Consider the following 19,778-nt stretch of genomic DNA (forward strand, 5'->3'; position numbering starts at 1 on the left):
GACATCCAAGTCTGGTCTTGGTGACGTCACCCACCGCCTTGCTTCCCCAGCCTTCGGCATTGGAGAGAATGTATCCGCTCACTTGCAATGCAGCGCACTTTACAAGAACGGGGTCCCTGTGCCTGGAGTGAGACGAGCTTGAGCTTCTTTTCTATTGTGAAATGTTCTGTTTCGTTTCTGAATTTCTATATTTTGAGATTTTAGTCTATTTACATTGACTTCTTTAAGCTTTCCTTTGTTCCAGAATAGGTATAAGGTGATTGATTCCTCTGTCACAGGATGAGACACCCAAGATTCAGTTGGGGAGGGAGGGGGAGTGAATACTCAGAAGAAAGAATAGGATTTACAGTAATAACCCTTGGCATTTACACACGGCTTTGTGTTTTTTCCCCAAGTACTTTTAAAACCAAGGTCTCGCCCTGGCTGGTGTAGCTCAGTGGACTGAGCACTGGCCTGCGAACAGTACTACTGACAGGTCGCTGGTTCGATTCCCAGTCGGGGCACATGCCTGGGTTTTAGGCCAGGTCCCCACTGGGGGCACATGAGAGGCAGCCACACAGTGATGTTTCTCTCCTCTTCCTCCCTCCCTTCCCCTCTCTCTAAAAATAATGAAATTAAATATTTTTATAAAACCAAACAAGGTCTGTGTGGACGAATGCAGCAACCCCGTGGGTATTGTTCTCCCTGTTTTACAGGTGAAGACACTGATCCTACAGGGAGTGTGTATTTTGCTCATGTTCACCCTGCTGGTACTGGTGACATAGCTGGGATCAGACTCCTTGCCTTTCACAGCCTGTGTGTCTTCCTAGTGTTGAAATAACTTACCTGCCAAGTCGGGCGTTATGACCACCTCAGAGGGACCTTCCCCCCGCCCCCCACCCCACATCATGATCTGTCTCCTGGTGCAGTGCTGAGGCCTGGGCCGCTTATGCAGAGTGAGAAGCCTTGTTAGATGGCAAAGCTGGAGGTCTCTCCTGGGGCGGAAGGCTTACCCCCTTGTGTAGCACTGACTGTGCAGAAACCCCGGTGACTTCTGTCTGCTTCCGGGGCTTCTCGGAAGTAGGCGAGGGAGGCCCACACCTCAACACGACCCTGCCCCTTGTGCTGAAAGCGCATCATGAGGCCCAGCCAGTGGAGAGCTAGGAGGTGGGGGGACACCACCCCCTCCTGCACACAGTTCTTCATGATCGGCATGGAGGAAAGATGACTCAGCCACGACAACTTGTCTCTTGTTGAAAATCAGTCTTCCTGCGGGTGTTCCCCTTATTCCTGTGCTTCTAGCCTTATAGCAGTCTCTACCGTGCCTTATTCAAGAGAAAGCAAACCCCGATCCTGAGAGCGCTTCAAACCAGCTGAGCCTCTGGATTAATCTGAAACACATCTGAGTTCACAGCTGGGTCAGAGTTGCAGAACAGCGGAGAGACTTGCCAATTCAGCAGGCGTGTGTCCTGGGCTAGTTTCGGAGCAGGACAATCTTGAGGTCTGACTTTGTTGCTTATGTTTAGACCTTGTGTGCCGAGATAACTCTGGGTGGCTTTGGGTGATTTTGTTTCTTAACTGAAAAGGAGTGTCTGCTGCCTGATAAGTGTTTATCCGTGAAATAGCAACATGGTGTATGTCCTAGGGTAGGAGGGCTTTTAGATCTCCAGAGACCAAAAAAAAAAAAAAAGCAAGGTCATTGGCTTAGGCATGTTACTAGAGCAGAATGTCAGTCCTAGCTTTAAAATGTCTTTATTGTTCTCATTCAGGGTCTCTTTTCTGGATCCTTTCCCCTTTTTCTCCTTGCCTTAAGGGGGCTACACACAATCACAACCAAGTAGAACTGGAAACAGACAGACCTGCTCTATTTTAGTGGATAGAGACCTGGGATCCAAAAATGCCCCTTTCTTGCCAAACCTCAGCTTGTTCTATGCCTTTTTTTAATGCCCCTCCCTAACCCCCCTGCCTCCCCCTTCGCTGTTTGGCAGAGTGCAGACTAGCTGTTTGGTTTGCCTTGCGTGGGTGACAGGCACCCACTGTTTGTGGGGCCACATCTTCCTTTAACCCTTCCCAATTCCCAGGTAGCACAGAAGGGTTTTCTGTGTCAAGGCAACACTCGCACTCAGTCATGTTTAGCGGTGGCTCTGTGCGCACTTGAAGCGGAGCAAAGAGGTGAGTGCCCCAGTTCTGGGGCGGTATGGGTCCTCCGTGCCTTGAAGGAGGTTTTCCTATGAGTGTACCAGCGGAGGTGCAAACGGCTGAACTTGAAGCCTCCACGCTGCTTCTAAGAAACCTACAAACGTGGATGGCTGTTGTGGGTCAGACACTGTGCCGGGTGTTTTGCATTATCTCCTTAGCCCTTCAAAGCATTCCTTTAGAGCAGAGAATGCGTGTTTGTTTGCTTGCTGGCTTGTTTGTTAGTTTTGCAGATGGGTAAACTGAGGTTCAGGGAAGATCAGCAGCTCTCACCGAGATGCCTGTTCAGTAAGAGATAGGATAAGAATTTGGCTCCCCTGCCCCCATCTGGCTGTCTACACCGGGGCAGCCCCCACAGAGTTCGCGTCCTCCTTACTTACAGGCACAGTAGGGAGCTGGGTTTCCGAATCTGTGTGCTCACTCAGCCTCTCGTGGCCAGTGCCGAGCCGAACTGGGGCTGTGCTGGTGGCTGAGACTTATGGCTGGACAACCTCACACTTGGAAGAATACAAGTCTCTCCTCACACGGCAGAGTCCTGTCACTTCTCTGCCTTTTTCTGCTATCCGTGCTCGCCATCTGCCCCGGTGACAAGAAAGCTACTGTCACCAGCAACTCCTCGGTGGCGCAAGGATAATAAAAAGGAAATTTCCATTAGGTAAATAACTGTGAAAGAAGAACCCCAGAGAAGGGGGAGAAATTCAAGCCCAGGCTCCTGTTACACGGCCAAATACCTCTGGCATCCCGTGCTTGCTGAATATCTTAAAGGGGCCAGCAACGCTGATAGGACAGAACAGAGGGACACAGTGTGAATTTTTTCCCCTTTCACAGTTCCAGTGTCCACTTGAATGTCACTGTTATAAAGTCATCTGTGCTGAGCCCAGCCCCAAAGCCAGCCTAATTGTAGTGGCTCCGTCTCCATGGACGGCGGGGTTATTTTCGGAGGGTGGGGTACTGGCCTGCACTCTGTGTCAGCCACATGATGGGACTGACATCTTGAAGGTCTTCTGACACTTTTACCCCCTGGCTGAAAATACGGCTTTAGGGAGATTAATGGCTCCAGGCTGTGGCCAGAACTCCCAAGTGTGGCATGCGCTGAAGCTTCTTTCAGTGGAAGAAGGGGGGCCGGGGGATAACTGTTGTCTCTGCAAATGTAATAGCAGGTTTTCTGAAGGACATTCTGTCCTCAGAACCTTTCATTTTAGCTAGGACAGTGTTCTCTTGCAGACTTAAGTTTTCTGTGGACTTGAAATTGCTACAAAATGAGTTATATTGACTTAAGTCTCTGCAAATGCTCCTTCTGGTGTTGAGGTAATGTTTATACCAAGCAAAGTTACAAATTGTCTGCAAATTACCTTCTGATTGCTAGTCTTTCCCCAGTGTGCAAGGCCGACACACGCTCTCTGTCTTGGTGCTCCCGTGCCCACCCCCCCCACGCCAGCTTCCACAGTTGCCGGGGAATCGATTACTCCTGTCTTGCGCATGAAAAAATTGAAGTGTCAGGCTCCATACCAGCACTGCCCGTGAATTATCTAGTGCTTCACGTGTATTATCTCAGTTTGACGGCAGCCTTGTAAATGGATATTCTTATCCCCATTTTGAAGGTGGGAAAACGAAGGCTCATAGAGCTTAAGCTTCCTTGCCCATGATCTTGCAGATAATAAATGTCACAGTCAGTATTTGAACTCCAGGTGAATGGATGTCATTCCGTTATGCCACATACATACCTCCTGGCTGAGGTCCTGGGAGGCAGGAGGCAGAAGCCACTCCTCACTTAGGGTTCTCTCTTGCTCGCCTGGCACATGGAGGGGTCCCCACATGTCTGATTGGTGGGCGGGTTGCCTGGGTGCAGAGCTGGACTGAGTCTGCTCCTATCCTGAGGATTTTCCGCCTTCCCCACAGTGCCTCTGGGATCACTTTTGCCTCTGTCTGAATGACCTGAATGCCTGCCCCCAGCCTTCATTTCCCATTTTGATCGTCCATGAGCATGCCAGCGAGCATCTGCTCTGAAAAAGTTCCAAATAAATTGGAAGGATATCCTGCACCACTACTCCCACGTGAGACTGTAGCTCTCCTGAGTCTCTCCACTCTGTTTTGACGATCAACTTGAAAGTCAAGGACGTGGGTGAAATAGCACTTCACAGCCACAGAGGAGACAGTGCCAGCGGGCACCCAGAAAGAGTGCTTACTGGAACCAGCTCCCTCTGTGGCCCGTGTTCCTACCCTATCTTTGGGGGAGAAATAGGATACGGGGTGTGATTACTTTCCCGCTGAGGTGGGGATGAGAGATGGAATTAGGGTGACTAAGCGCTCCCACAGCGAGGGGGAGGCCATGGGCTCTGCGGTGCCCTGGAGGCCGTACCCAGAAGCCCGGGGGACTGGCCTGAGGCCCAGTCTTCACCGCAGGACCCTTCATCAGGCTGGCTTCAGTCCGGTCCCTATGAAATGGCTCTCCCTGCAAAATCTATTGAACCTCTCAGTCCGGTTCTGGTTCAGTTGGGTCGTAGATTTCAAACTCTTCCTAAGTTTTGTGAGTTCTCAAAGCCACATTTCTAGAGGTGAAGATTTCTGTAATCATTTCAAGTTAATATCTTTGTATCCTTTATTTGTACTCGCCAGTGACAAAGGACAAGTTCATTTGGCTTGCATGGGTGATTTTTTTTATAGACAGAGAAGTGGGAGTTCAGCTGAAGTCCTAGAGAACGTCAAATAGAGGTAGACACTTTTCCACCGTAAAGGTGAGCCCCTGAGAAGCCCCTGGAAGGACCTGGCATTTAGAGGAAGAGTGCTCTCTTCGGTCCTCTCTGGCATCTGCCCGAGGTCGGTATGGGGTTTCGTGGAGAGCACTCAGGGCCAGACAGAGCTGCGGGCGCCGAGGCTGCTGGCTGCAGCGGCATCAGTCGGCACCTAGGCTTGTGGCTCAGGCTCGCTCACAAAGCCTGGACAGTGAACTTGTTTTGTTGATGGGGGTTGCTGGAGAGGGGCTGGTGTAGGGCGGTTTGCCTGGATTATTCTCCCATATTCTCTCAGGGGGGAAAATAATTTGGTAAAACTTCTTAGTCAGCTGCTAAAATAAGTAGATGGGGCCTTACCTTAATATCTCTTCCAAAGAAATATCTCTTTTCAAGCAAATTAAGAGTTTAAGAAAAAAGGGAGCGACCTGAACAAGACCCCGAAAGGAGCTGGGGTGCTGCTGCACCTCTTCCGGTGGAGCCCGCACCCCTGGCGGCCTCCACGACGTGCTGCTGACGACCGCTCTTTCCCTGGACCCTGTCCCCCCACCCCCACCTCTCCTGTGGCTTTTTGGGAGAGGCATTTGTGCCCAAACCCTGAATGAGGAACACGGGCACCCCACATAATTCCAGGCTGTAGCAGGGACTCTCTGGGCCCTTTCCAGAAGCAAGGGTCGTATTCCCCGCTCCTTTCTCGATCCCCGAGTGCTAACAGTTTGCGTCCCATGTTGCTGCTGCTGGCTGTTTCGCATATGGAATAGCTCTCTTCCTAGCGAGTCTGTCATCCTTGAGCATAGGCCCAGGCCGCCCTTTGTTTGTATCCTCAGCGGTCCCTGAATCTGTGCTGGGCCCAGAGTGAGGGCTTAATAAAGACATTCTAGCTTGGATCGTAGATCACACTGTGTCAGAGCTGGAAAGGGCTTTGGAAACCGCCAAGTCCAACACTCTAATTTTATAGATGGTACCACTCCAAAAACTCACTTTGGAAAGGGTCGTTTGTTTTATTTTGTTTTTTTAATGGTAAATCCTAATGCAAATGACCATAATTGTAAATCTTTGAAAGACTTCCTTCAGATGATGCAGGACGTGTGTGTGCACTAGTAGCTGACTAGTGATAACAGTGAGGGTGCTGACGAGAGTCCGAGCCCTGAACCACGGTGGTCACTGACCCGTCCAGCCACAGGGAGGCTCCGGGGTGGGGCCCCTTGCCCGGGGTTGTGCAGCTACTGGGGTGGTTGGGAGAGGACTAGAATCTGGCCTGGTCAGATGCCCAGGTCTGTGGCTCTTGGATGGGGTCCCTGCCTAAGCCCCCTCAGCGAGTCACAGTGCTTGTTTTGCAAGTGTCCCGTGGTATCTCCATCCTACAGGGAATTGCGACATTAATTTTCATTAACTTTAAGTTTTCTAATTAGGGAATGACAGGGAAGGTAAGACAAAAATCACGTAATGGTAGGGATTGCATCTCTAGAAGGTCAGTAATCACTGCCCTAGATCTTAAACATTTGGATCAAGCAGGAGAAAGGTGTGTCCTCGTACCCTGCTGCAGGGACCGTCGCCTCCTTCCTCCGGTCCCTCCACTGTGCCCGGAACTCACCTTCTCCGGTCCCTGGCATCAAGAAGACCGAGGACTGATGGCTTCCAGGGCAGATCTGTGTGACCCCCCCCCTCGCCAACCCTCCAAGGCGGGCGGTTTGCCTCGCATTTTCCACTGAGCTTTATATCTGAATTCCACTGAGCTTTATATCTGAATAACATTCCTGTGAGTTTTCTAAAAGGTTAGTCCTGGGTCACTGGCACTTAAACCACTTGTTTTGGTAGATCCTTCCCGAGAAGGTTAATTATATATTTGATATCCTTCCCTTTTTATGCCTGAATGATGAGGATAAGTACCCTGTGGTTTATTAACTGTCACTTTAAACCTTTTCAAATTGTCTTGTGACAAAACAGAGTTTTATGCCCTTTTTATCCTGCTTTGATGAATGAGACAGGTTCTCTGGTTAAAATAGGCCAGGATAAATAAACTCTCTCTCTGATTGGTGGGGGAGGAGCTTGCATTTGAAGCCATGAGTTCAAGTCTGCCACTCGGTTTGAAAGGTGACCTAAACCTGTGAACTTGTCCACATGCTTCATTTTTTCCTGACAAATGGGGTGGGCACCTAGGCACTCAGTAATGTTTGAATAAGTGAAAGAAAAGGCATTACTTAAGGGCTGTTGATGTCTCCAAAAATGTTGATTCTGAATCCCAAAGTGACAACTTGCCACGCCTCCCATTTTGTATCCCACTGGTTATTAGAGCAGAGAGCCTCTGTCCTTAACATTGTTAAGGACAATGGAATCCCAAGCCCACCTGTCCTGCCCCAGGATAGAGTAAAGGCCTGTGGATACCTTTCCTTTTTTGGTAAACTCACAATAGAATCGAGGAAGGTGAATGTCGGCATGGATTTTCAATGGTGGTCTTGTAGGGGCTGTGGCCGCCAGTGTAAGCATCCCACGCTCGTGGACCACTCTCCTGGGACACACAGTGCACACCGTCTGGCAGTTTCTCTCGCGCGTGCTTGGTACTCACTACATGCCAGCTAGGAGCAAGGGGGGTGTCTATTTAAAGTGATTAAAGTAATACAAATACTGCTAAGGTCTTAAAACTCTACTCTTTCTGTTTCTAATTCATTGCAGTTTGCGGGGACCTTATCAGATGGCTTAGGAAAGACGATGGACAATCGGCATCAGTCGGAGCGGGAGTACATCAGATACCACGCGGCCACCAGTGGCGAGCACCTCGTGGCTGGCATCCACGGCTTGGCTCATGGTAGGTCCCCTGCTGTCGGGCCGTAGGACGGTGGTCCTTCTGCCACAGTTCCTCAGAGGTGCCTGTTCGGCCACCCGACTGCAAGTAGCAAAAAGAAAACTGCCCACAATGTGGATCCTGGGTTGGCATCTCAGTGCCTGGCAGGCCTCCAAGCTCTCCTCTTCTATCCCGCTTGCCATGGAAACTCAACCGCCTGTGAGGACTCCGCATTCACTTTCAGAATGCTGCGCACACTGCCATTCCTTCCTGCTCTCTGGCTTCTGTTCCCGAGGTGTCAGAAGGTGTCATCAACTGACCCCTTTTTAGAAGGTGGATCTGCTGCGTCAAGAAACTGCCTTCTACTTGCTGAGCATTCCTTCCAGAGAAAGCGCAGTGCGAAGTTGGCTGCCAGGGCTGTGGCCTCCATGTGTCTGAGTCTTACGCATGTGCGAGAGATGTGGGTGGTGGGATGAATGTGTTAGGCCTCTGAATTTTCTTGAATTCTGACTTCCAATGCTTTGATTCTGACCCATTTGCCTTTTGTTGTATTTTTCTAAACAACTTGTTAGCACGGCATTATTCAAGGCCCGTGGAAATGTAAACCCAGCCAAGTTTCCCAGCCACTGTGCCCCAGCCGCACCATACTTTAGACACCCAGAGCCTTGTACTGCTCCCTGGGCCTCCGAGTCCTGTGCCTCACCTTCCTTCTGCCCTCCCTCCCTCTGCCTCCCTTCATCGTCTATCACAATCCTACCCAACCCTTAAGTCCCAACTCGTTTGCCCAGCTCCGCTTTCCCCGGTTGGTATAACAATGACCAGAGCACACTCGGCTGTCCAGGTGCTGTGTGCGGCCAGCTGCGCATCCCGTTTTCCTGATAGACTGTGCGGCCGCGAGAGCAGGAAGACCACTGCGCATTCACCCATATTCTTGTGATACCTTACATGATACCTGGCATGTAGCTCATGCTTAGTAATGGTTAGTAACCTGTTTGTACCAGATTCTGAGGAATTGGCTGAAGCTGTCAGAAGTCATGTCAAGACTGAAAAAGTTTTAAGTACCAGCATTTGGAAGAAAAAGAAGGAATATAGAGAATAAAAAATCTTACTTCTCTTTGCATTGAAGGCGGAGCTTTTATCAACTTTCCTAAGGGTGAGGTTTAGATCCCAGTGCCTTTGTTTTCTCTAAGCCTGTCCAGCTGGAGAGGGAGCAGGCCCCAAGGAGAATCGAGCTAGAAGTAAAATTTGGCTGAAATCAATCTGTTTATGTGCTTTCAAAGTTGATTGTTGGGCAATCATTTGGGGTCAGAGATTTAATTATTCTTTCTAGTAGCTGTGATGGTCATGCATTGGACTAATAGAGGACTGTTTTTTAGTGAATATAAAATGCTTTGCTCTGTACAATTGCCTCTGTCCAGCGTCCTTGGGGTGCAGAGAGAAAGCATGACTGTCCTCACTTTTTAGATGGACACAGCCGTGTGCTGAGAAAATGGGCGACTGTTTCAAGGTTGCAAAACCCCTTCCAGCCAGGAACCACCAGGTGATACACGCAGCCTCTCCAGGAGACCGGCCATTCTAAGATGAGGAACTGGTGGCCCCGTCCAAGGAGGCCCCTTTATGCTCTGGGTTGGATGAAAGCAGTGGCCTAGAGTGAGATCCGGGCTTTAGGATGAAAAACCCTTAGAAGTTAGCAACATCCTTGGTTTAAAAACTGGGGGTCATGTTCAGTTCTATCTGTCAGCCCTGCTTGACCCAGGCTCAGTAACGTTCTGCCTCTGCCGTGAACTTGGTTCAAAAGGTTGGGGAAGGAACCTTGCCTCACTGGAGCAAGTGGACCCAGAATCCAGAAGAAAGGCTGCGAATTGTTAGTACATTCTCACCCAGCGATTTCCTTTACCAGTCTGTCTCACTAGAGCTGCAGAGTCTGGAGAGCTCCCTCCCACCCCCACGTCAACAGGTAAACATCCTGGGAGTGTCCCTGGCCCCAGTCAGGGAAGTGCTTCCGGGACCCACTTCTTCCCTGCAGGACTGTGTCCTCTTCAGCCTTGGCTGACTTCTGGCCACTTTCGAAGCTCTTTAAGGTCATTGCTGTCAACTTTCAAAGTGTTGGGAATACCTTTCTGACCTGTGTTGGTCTTTCACACGGACTGCGTTGAGGGTCCAGCTGGCTTTGGCAGTGTTTTAAGGCTTTATCATCAGGGCTTTATCATTTACTCCGGAGTCAGGCCAATACCTGACTTCAGCAGAGTGTGCAGTAGCTTCTACCCCATTTCAAACATTTGGCGCTGTTGGCGAAGCACATAGAGTCCTCTGAGAGCTGAGGGTCTGTATTTAGTTATCTCTCTGCCTTACATTCCATAGGGTCCCAGCTTCCCCCAAGGGCCCTAGTTTCCTGTCTATTGATTTAATCCCACTGTCTGCATCCTCTCCCAATAGCCCACATGCTGCCCAGGCTCTGGAATGGAAAAGTACCGCTGTTAAACCCTTAGGTTTTCTCCGCTTTCTAAAGCTGGACCGTACTTTACTTCTGACTAATGTATAACGTCTGACTCCAGACTTAAGGGGCAAACCTGCTGGCTCTGCGTCCTGAGCGGGCCTGCCTGTGGCCTGTCGAGATTGACAGGATGCCCCGAGTTACCTCGCCAGGTGCATGAAATGGAGGGGTTTGGCTTTAAGTGCTGTTGCTTTTGTTCTTGGCTCAGTTACAATGGCCCTTGTCTTTTTTGCTAGGTATCATTGGTGGATTGACCAGTGTTATAACCTCAACAGTGGAAGGTGTGAAAACAGAAGGGGGTGTCAGCGGTTTCATATCTGGCCTTGGGAAAGGGCTTGTTGGCACAGTAACCAAGCCAGTAGCAGGCGCCCTGGATTTTGCATCAGAAACTGCCCAGGCGGTGAGAGACACAGCCACACTTAGTGGCCCCAGGTCAGTGGTCATGGAGGGGGTGGCCTTTGCAGTTTCCAGCCCAGTTCTGCCGCCTTCCCTAATCCATCCTGCTATTTTAATCATTTGCTTTCTGCTTTAGTGGTATGGTTTTTCAATATTCAAATACACATAACTAAAATTTCGGACTTGTCTAATATAAACACATGAAAACAGGGCCCAAAAATCAGCCATAGTTTCTGCAGCTCTACATCTGTATCTGTATCTATATGTGTCTATATCTGTATGTACTGGGTGCACATACAATGTTGTTTTTCTTCAGCAAAGGGGTTGGAAATAGGATTACACCCTTACAAACATCCCCTGCTCACCAAACTAACTGGACCCCCACACGCCCATTAAGAAATCTAGCAGGTGTCGGCTGTGTCCTCCTCCTGTCCCCGTGGCATAGGTCTAGAATCTCTTAAGTTGCGGTTCACCGTGTGGTTCTGTCCCTCCTTAGTTGTTCTTCCTCTTGGAAGTCCCAGCCAGTCCCCCAGCCTCATACCGCAACTCCCTGAGCAAGTCGGCAGTTCTGGTGAGGGCGCTGTCTTGCCTTGATGCCAGCTGAGACAGGAGACCAGCCCCAGCCCTTGTGGCTCCAAATCCCACAGAATCCAACTACTTTAACTTAGCTATTTGTGTTAGTGACCTCTTTGAACCTCCCTCTTTAGGGATCTTATCCCTGACTAATTGGTGCTCTTATCAACCAGGGGTATAATGAATGTTACTGTTCCCAGCCAAGCTGGGCTCCAGTTAAGCCCAGGAGGGTTTTGCTGCCTCCAGCTTCCTAGGTCTTTATAGGACTTCACTGTGTGCCCTTCTAGAGAGCCCAGGGCCTGGGCGTGTCTGTGCCCCGCTGCTCCCTCAGATAGGATTTGAAGTGAAATCGCCCCCAATTAAAACGAATCCATTTGCCTGTCACCGGGAAACCTTACCGATGACACATTACTGCAGTTGGGGAAATGCCTAAGGTGTTGGACTGGGACCGTGTGCTGTGTTCTGCCAGAATGTGTTCCATCTGGAAGCAGCTGCTTTTTAAAAAGGGTCTGTAGAGTTTACTTTAGTGCAGTCACATTCTATTCTCAGACACAAGGCTCAAACAGTCCTCCAGGATATTTTGAAGTGAAGTTAGGGGGAGGGGCCGGAGGGAAGCTTCAAAAGTATCTCCAGTTAGTTTTTCGTGTCTGCTCAAAGCCCAAGAAATCTGCTCTAAGCCCAAGAATTCTACCTGCTTGTTAGGACAGTAAGACCTAAAGAAGTATGAGTGATGCAGAAGGCCCTTCAGTATTCCAAAAGAATCCCCAAGTGGTCAAGGAATTGAGTGATTTGTTTCAGAAAGGGTCTGAGGTATGTGTGTTAAATTTTAAAAGTATTATTATTTTTGTGCTGCTAACTTTAATGGTGTTGACCAGAAAGAAATTACTTGGATTTTATATAACACGAGTTTGGAAGTCTCGATCAAGCTCTGCATTCTGTCTAGGAGCACCAGGGAGGCACAAGCGGTTGCTGCGGGCAGAATGGCGTTCTTGTCATTTTCACCCGTCATCCAGCATGGCCATAGAAAGTTTGGGTTGCGGTCAACCAGCATGTGTCCGTCATTCGTTCATTTCCAGTCCGTAAATACTGACTGAAAATCCCCGAAGAACTCAGGGTTGGGAACATAGCAGGAGCTATATAAGGCAAGGCTTTCCCTGGTCTCAAAGGGCATCAACGGGGGCAGCAAACATAAAGAAGGGTTAGGTAAAATTGTGGTAAATGACACAGCAGATCTACAGGGTGCTGCTCTCAGACTGTAATTAGAGAAGATGGTGGGGAGAGGGTGGCTGGCTAACCTACGGTCAGCCGGGTTGAGAAAGGCCTTTCTAGAGAAGTGGCATTTGAGGTGAAGCCCGAAGTGTAAGTAGGAGTTGTCCAAGTGAAGAGAGAGCTGTGTTCCTGCTGAAACGGAGCAGAGAGGCTGTGCGGTTCGCCTCAGAGCAAACGGTAACCGGACAGTGTAATCGAGGTGTAGCTGCAGGTTCCCCAGAACAGCTGTCTGCCTAGCCATTCACTCCTCCTGGAAAGGAAAACTGCAGTGACCAGGGAGAGCGGCCAGGTCGTCAGGGGCCTGTGGGCATGGAAGCTAAAAGGGGGGGGAATTAAGCATTGGCGTCTCCTCTCGTTCCCGAGGAGCCAGGAGTGGGAGAGCTGTGGCCAAGGTGGCACGTGCTGGACCCCTGCTAATCGGGGGTCTCCAGGGAGCTTGGCCCTGCACCCTTTAGTGCGCTGAAAAGGCATTACAGCGTCTTCTGAAGCACTTTAGCGTCCGTGGTCTGTCCACCTAAGTCCAAAAGGAGGGTTCTTATTGAGGACCCTGTGTTAGAGAGAAAGGGACACTTGACCTGGAAAGCAGTAGACCTGGGTCCCAGCCCCTTCCGTACCGATTAGCTTTGGGCCTTTCGTCAAGTCTCCTGGCCTGTCTAAGCCTCAGTTTTCTCACCTATAAATTAGGGACAAATATACCTGTGTATTCATTCCTGCCTCTCCAGAGGTTCAAACCTCTGAAGAGCTTAACCAGAGTTATTTTAATGTGAAAGCCATCAAGAACTGTAAATGCTGGGTGCTGTTGTGTGTGAAAGTCACACAGAAGGAGCACAGAGACTCATGCAGGTGGAGAACTGTTTCAGAGCCTTGAGGGCTTGTTCCGATGACACTGTGACCTCTCAGGAACATTCTAGTTCTACTAAGGGATAAATCAGCCTGGTTTCTTGGAAGTGAGATGTAACCATCCCCAGCCATCCCCGTTGATTGAACAGGAGCCAGGGGCGTTACTCAGGGTTTTTCCCCACTGTTTAGACAACAGGGACTAACAAATGATTTGAAGGGATTAGAAGTGAGATTCTGACCGAGGGCTGACCTGAGCCCAGGGGCTGAGCCAGGAGTAGAACCCAGGAGTCCAAGAGCGCTGCCTCTGAGTCTGCTCTTGGAATGAGCCTTTCTGCTTCCTTTGTAATATTTCATCCAAGTGCAGGCTTAGATTTTAGCATCTATGTTTCAAATGACCCAAATTTTAAGCAGATGATAGCAAAGCAAGCCATAAAACTATGAAAGAAGACTCCTTCCAGTAATCCATCTGAAAAGTGGCCTTACAGGAAACATTGGCTCTTTTTGTGTTTATTTGAACATGGCTTTATTTATAGGGAACCCCCCCACCACCGGAGCTCTTTTAGATTAAAATACTTCCAAGTTCCTCTCCTTGTTGGACTGTGCAAGCGTTCCAAAAAGACAGCACCTAGCTTTTCTCTCAAATTTCCACGCGGTCTGAAAGTTCTTGGGAAGTCAGGTGGGGGTGCGGGGGAGGGGAGGGCGGAGGACAGCAGAGCCTTTGGCCCCCACATGAATGCTGTGGACCAGTATCCCCTGCTGCATTTGTTAACTGTACAAGTATGTGTGGTTTGGAACTGAAACGAGAGGCCTTTTCCAAGGCAACGGTCTGCTGGCTCAGGTTGCATGGTCTCGTCTACGTGTATTGGGCCACATATGTCTGTTCCCAAGTAAAGTTTATGAAAATGGCACAGTGCGTCCACACTTGCGGTGCCCCTGAAGCCCCGGAGAAAAGCCTGTCGCCCTCCAGGCAGACAGGGCCAAGCAGGGTACCCACCAGGCTGCTGCCCAGTTCTGTGCACGCGTGGTGGGTTTGATGGCAGCGCATTTGCAAAGCTACTTTGGTAGAAAGCCGCAGCGACCCAGGAGCAGCCATTTCACGAGGAGGCAAAGATACCTTTGCAAAGAGAGGAGCCTTCGACCCGGGCTGTGGATTTGCTTGCACGTTTCTCTACGTGCCATTGGTTGTAGGCTTTGGGTGGCGTGTGTTTTAGGAAGGTAGTACACGAAGATTTATGAAGCTGGGCCCTGAGGTTTCCTCCAACATATTTCTTCACCTTTTTCGTCAAGACCCAAACAAGGGGGCAAGTGGGAGTTGGCAGAACTTGAAATATTTAAACTAATTTAGCAAAGCTCGGGAGTGGAGGAGCTTATCTCATTATTTGAGTTAGATAAGGAGGAAGGGAGAACTGGAAGGACAAGGACAGATCGGGTTTGAGGACGTGGCCCTCGGGGCTCCGAGAGTGTTCCGGAATCCCAGGACCCTCGCACCGCATGTCGCTGTGGATTCCAGGCACCCTGAGAGCTCTCGAGTAACCTTTTGGTTGACTTCACAGAAAAGATTTATGGCCGGCATATGTGACTTTTTCAGTAAAAACACTCCTAAGACGCCACCCAAAATTTGTTAAAGACGCTTTCCGTCAGTGGCCTGTTAGATGCGAAATTGAAGTGGATTTTCCTAAGGAAAAGCCCTCCCTGTTACAGCGTTTGCATCTTACCCACGATCCCTGGGATAACAGGGTTAAGAGCCTCTGGAGTCTCCAGAGCCTGAACTGCTAGCATCAGGCTGGACAGGTCAGAAAGAAGTCAGCATGGGGGATTCAGGCGATGCGGCCACTGCGCTTTCACCCGGCTTTGGCAACGCCGCTGGGCCCCACGCTGCGCTGTAGGTAGCCGTTTGCTCTCTGTGGCATCCTGCGAAACACAGCCCGCGGGGTTGGCTTGACTTGAGCCTTTAGGCAACTTCCAAAGGTAAAATCTCACAAAAATTAAAATGTTTGTTCCATCTGAGGCCAGAGAGAGTACACTGATACCCCCTGTATCGTAGGGCAGAGCAAATCCAGTATTTCTTGGAAAGTCTGTTTTATCTTGAGACTGTGAATGAATTTTATATTTTATCCCATGTTTGTTTTAGTAAAATGTTTGTAATTGCTACCCAATAAAATTAACTCTTTGAGAAGGTAGACCATGTCATCCCATAGCTTCCGCCTCATACTTGTTGAAGAAGTTTAAGGTGTTCCTTCCAGATGGGTCCCCTAGACTCCAGTAGCATGGATATAAAGACCTGGGTGTCGGTGCTGGTGAACAGCCAGAGCCAGGACGCGTTTGACCCCAAGGCTCCGTGTCTTATCTGTGAGCCTAAACGTCTGTTGGCTTGGCAACTATCTGCTGCTGGGCGGCCGGTGCGTTGGCTGACATGTCAGGTTCATCATGAGAAGGAATTAGATTTCAGTGGAACTAGAAAATTACCGCCACATCCAGCTGAAGGGAAGGGACTGTTCGTATCTCTCTTCTGTTGTCCAAAAGCGGCACAGAGCTTTTGTAGGGGCCGCCACTTTGTCCACCTCAGACTCACCCTTGGGTACGGACGAGGGGAGAGCCATGAGTTCTCCCGTCCCGGTCTCACCGAACTGGGCCTTCCCACGGCACGCCCGAAGGCAGAGGGCACCTCTCATGGCTCCCGAGCAGCCCCCGAAGGGGAGCATTCAGAGCTGCGTTCGTGACATAGGCTGTCTCCATCAGGTCTGAAATGAAGCTGATGAAGTTACAAGATAAGATATTTTTAAGAAACATCTTCACAGTCCTTCATGCCTTATAAGTTAAAATCCGTCTCATAGGAACACAAGCAGAGAAATCTTATTTTCTAAGACAGACTCCTTCCCTCTTGCTGAACTCTAAATACTCTGTTCCCCTTTCACTCAAAGACTCCAGACAATGCCGTTCTCATTAGCACGCAACTTATAGAAAGCTCGGATCTGTTGCTGGGGGGGAAACGGAAGGTGTGCGTGTGCGTTCCTGCACACACATACTTGAGAAAAGCCTTTCCATTTCTGAAATCCCATGACTCATTTTCATGCAAGATTATCTGTTAGGGAAAAACCACTTTTTTGGTCACGGTACATTATAATCATTTCTAGAAAGGAGAGCATCTATTTTTTGCCATTTTTGGCATGCCGAAATGACTGGCTTTATGGAAAGGGCACAATCCTGCTTCCAAGAGTAAAAATAAATTTATATTAGGCAAGTACATCTTTAAAGTGCAGTCCCCGTATCTCAACGAGCAGGTCTTTGCTCAGAGAAAATAAATGGCCCTTCTGGTTGCTCTCTGGCTTCGGTTTCTCCCATTTAAAACTAAGTAATCAATCACAAGATCGTACATCTGCAGTTCCTTCCTTGTTCAGTGACTTGGTTTTTAAAACTCGGGAGTGACACCCAGTTGTATACATGAGATGGGCCTTTGAGATTTCTGGTTGGAACTTCCAGAGACACAGAACAGTGCATTTCTCCTGAGAAACCATTTCATTTCTAGCCCTGCTGAGGAGCGGAAAGCCCTTCACTGTTCGTGGCTTTCCTCTGCAGAGGCGCTAGGTCAGCTTAGTTTTACGTTTCAATGCCTGCCCTGTGTCTGCCACTGCTTTCCCTCACAAAGCCGTCCCTCTGTGTCCAGGATGACGTTGGCATCTCCCTTACAGAAAGGGTTCTGGTTTGAGTTCAGAGCCCCTGCTCTCAGAGAGCTTCCGCTTGTGAGAGAGCGTTCCGAGATACACAGAGGACAGATGGGCTGGCGGGGAGCTGGAGGCTGTGGCATCGCAGTACAAGCAAAAGGCCGTGACCCTGGGGAGAAGCAGAGGTCGGCCTGGGCATTGCGGTGAACCCTGCTCCGTTGCCCCAGTGCCTTCATCCCCGCTCCTGCCAGACCGCCTCTCACAGACAGATTCTTACCAAGTTTCTCACCCGTTCATCAAATTGAGGGGGGCAGGGCGGGTAAGATTGAATTAATAAAACATTTTAATCACAATATACTTTAAAAGAAACAATTTTATTATATCTGGTTTATGTAAGCCAAATCCAGTTAAGTGTGACTAATCTCTATTTTTAGTGGATTTACTTTAATACAGAGAGGAAACTGATGTCTAATTAGCACAATTAGCACATATGGGTCTTTTTAGAACAGAGGTTCTCAAAATATGGTCTAGGGACCCCTGGGCAACCCCACACCTTTCAGGAGTCCATAGGTCAAGCCTGTTTTTATGTGTTTACATATGAATGCGCGTTCACGTAGATCGATAACTCCTGTAAGAACCTCTGGTGTGCGGCGGGGTCGCGCAGAAGCTGCACAGGGTGTGATGCGACCACAGACTGAGTGTGGGAGCAGGTGAGAGAAGGCAGCTGTTCCCTGTTAAACGAGGCATAAGGAGGTTTGCAGGCGTGGAGAACTGTGTCACGCCCCGCACCTTCCGTGACTCCGTGGATACGCCACCAGCCCACGGATACCTATACCTGGTTCATTCCCTCAACAAGCCGCTCTGTTTGAAAATAGGGCGAAGGCCCGTCCTCCCGCTGATAAAGAGCACATGTCAGCAACGGCGGATCCGGGTGGGTCCGACTGGAGGGGCCAGTGTAATGTGATGTAATGTGATGCTTCGCTTCGGCTTCCCGGTTTGTCCCTGACTTTAACCGGGATCCCCGAAGTAACAATTGGAAAGATGTTATCACATACCAAAAAGACCTCTCTCAATAATTTACCTCATTTAGTTCTTCACCTTAACCTTCCATATCAATACATTTTGACTTCAGCAGCCTGGAAGGTGCGGGGCAGACGACGTCAGAGGGTGAGGTCCACCTTTTCCGAAGCCCACCTGGTTGGGCCAGCACTGCCCTGAGCTGGGCTGGGAGATCGAGAAGGTCTCTCTCCGTCAGAGCTGACTTGGCAAAACCTCAGCTTTCCACCCTAGCAAGGTGGCTGGAGCAAGACAAACCTGCACTATTTGGATAAGCGCCTTTGAACTCCCGTAGAAAGCAGTTTTTACGAGGCAGTTGTCCTGTGTTAACACCAAAGCCAGCTCCTCGTAGGATTTCCCCAAACATACTTCAAACATAGATCATGGTGGGGTCGACCCAAGCCACATCATAAAACCTCAGAACTGCAGAAAACTTCAAAGGAGCAAAACTTCGTAAGAGGCCGATGGGTCACAGGAGTCCTGGCGAGCCCTGGTGAGTTGGGTGGTGGGTCACCCTGCGTGCCGGGCAGCCTCACGGGGCTGGAATGAGGTCAGAGCTCGGTCCTGGGACGTGATGAGCCTGCTCTGGCAGCACGCTCAGGGCAGTGGTGCCTGACGCCTGCCCCCCTCCTACGGTGTAAAAGGCCACGTTACCACGCGTGACGTGCCTCCATACCCCAGTGAGCAGATGCGGGCCTCGGAGGGTTTGTGCATTTTTGTTTGAACTATTGAGGGGCCCCATTGATTCAGTTTAGCTGATTTTGAACTTGTGGTACTTAGATCCAATGGCTTAGTAGGCACCCTGGTTCAAGTATAGGCAAATGGTGGTAGAAGTGCACTAGCTGCTTACTTGTGGACCTCCTACTGTATTCCAGGCAAAAATAGATACTGAGTCCTGAGAGTATTTAAATGCTTGAGTACAAACCGCTTTGAAGAATCTTCCAGGTTCTTGAGAATCACCAAGCTGTTTGTGGGTTAATATAACATACAGCGGGTTTCCTATAGCTTTGTGGAAGTGTGCCCTTTTATTAGTGATTTCACTTGCTGTTTGCTCCTGACAGTGACAAAATCGCACTAGTGTGTGGAGGGCTAAGCTGGGGGGGCTTGGTAGGTACAGGCCTTTTCCAGCCTTAGTAAGGCCCCTCAAGGCTCTTTCAAAACAAATCATTATAGTTTTACTAATTGTTTACATTAGCTAATGATCTCTAGGCTTCTCAATTATTCTTTATCCCTCATATGTATTTCCTAAATATTATAAGTATCTAGAATTAATAAGGAGTGTGTTTTCTAAAAACCTATGTTTTTAACCTTACCTCATTATAACAATTTTAAAAAATTTTTTCAAATGAGATTTTATTTTATCTGAATAAATATCCGCACTCTTGGAAGACTTCTGCGTGTCTGAGAACAAAACCAGCGGTCTCCTGCCCCTCTCTTCTCTACGTCTGACTCACGCTCCCCAGAGACGGCCACTTGCAACACTTTTGGCTCTTGATTTACTTAGGAGGTATTTACCTCCGTGTTTCAAAAAAAAATTAGTATAGTGCTATTTCTTGCTATTATTTAACTTTCTGTTACTATACATACATGTTCCCCTTCCCTGTTTTTCAGTAAGTTATATTCTTTTTGGGTAAATCAATACTCAGTCTTTACATTACTATGGCTATGCAAATAATATTCCCAGTGAAGCCACATAGGTTACTGTGGTCAATAGGTTACTATGGTCATGTTTCCTTTCTGGTTTCACTTTTTGGTTTGTTTTTTCTCCCTGGACTTAGTAACTGCTTTTATTATTGTCATTT

At 49.1% G+C, this 19,778-nt stretch overlaps 1 protein-coding gene across 8 annotated transcripts in view; it reads left to right on the forward strand.

Annotated features, from left to right (window-relative positions):
* VPS13D (vacuolar protein sorting 13 homolog D) overlaps positions 1 to 19,778 on the forward strand; it is a 229,060-nt gene that overhangs the window by 172,300 nt on the left and 36,982 nt on the right. For 7 of the 8 annotated variants that reach the window (XM_053920028.1, XM_071220837.1, XM_053920032.1 and 4 more), the window contains 2 exons: positions 7,578 to 7,710; positions 10,417 to 10,612. In XM_053920028.1, coding sequence (XP_053776003.1) covers positions 7,578 to 7,710; positions 10,417 to 10,612 — 329 coding nt within the window. The remainder of the gene's footprint in view (positions 1 to 7,577; positions 7,711 to 10,416; positions 10,613 to 19,778) is intronic. The other variant, XM_071220839.1, reaches the window with a different exon arrangement.

The sequence above is a fragment of the Desmodus rotundus genome, chromosome 3, assembly GCF_022682495.2.
Source record: "Desmodus rotundus isolate HL8 chromosome 3, HLdesRot8A.1, whole genome shotgun sequence".
Lineage (NCBI taxonomy): Eukaryota > Metazoa > Chordata > Mammalia > Chiroptera > Phyllostomidae > Desmodus > Desmodus rotundus.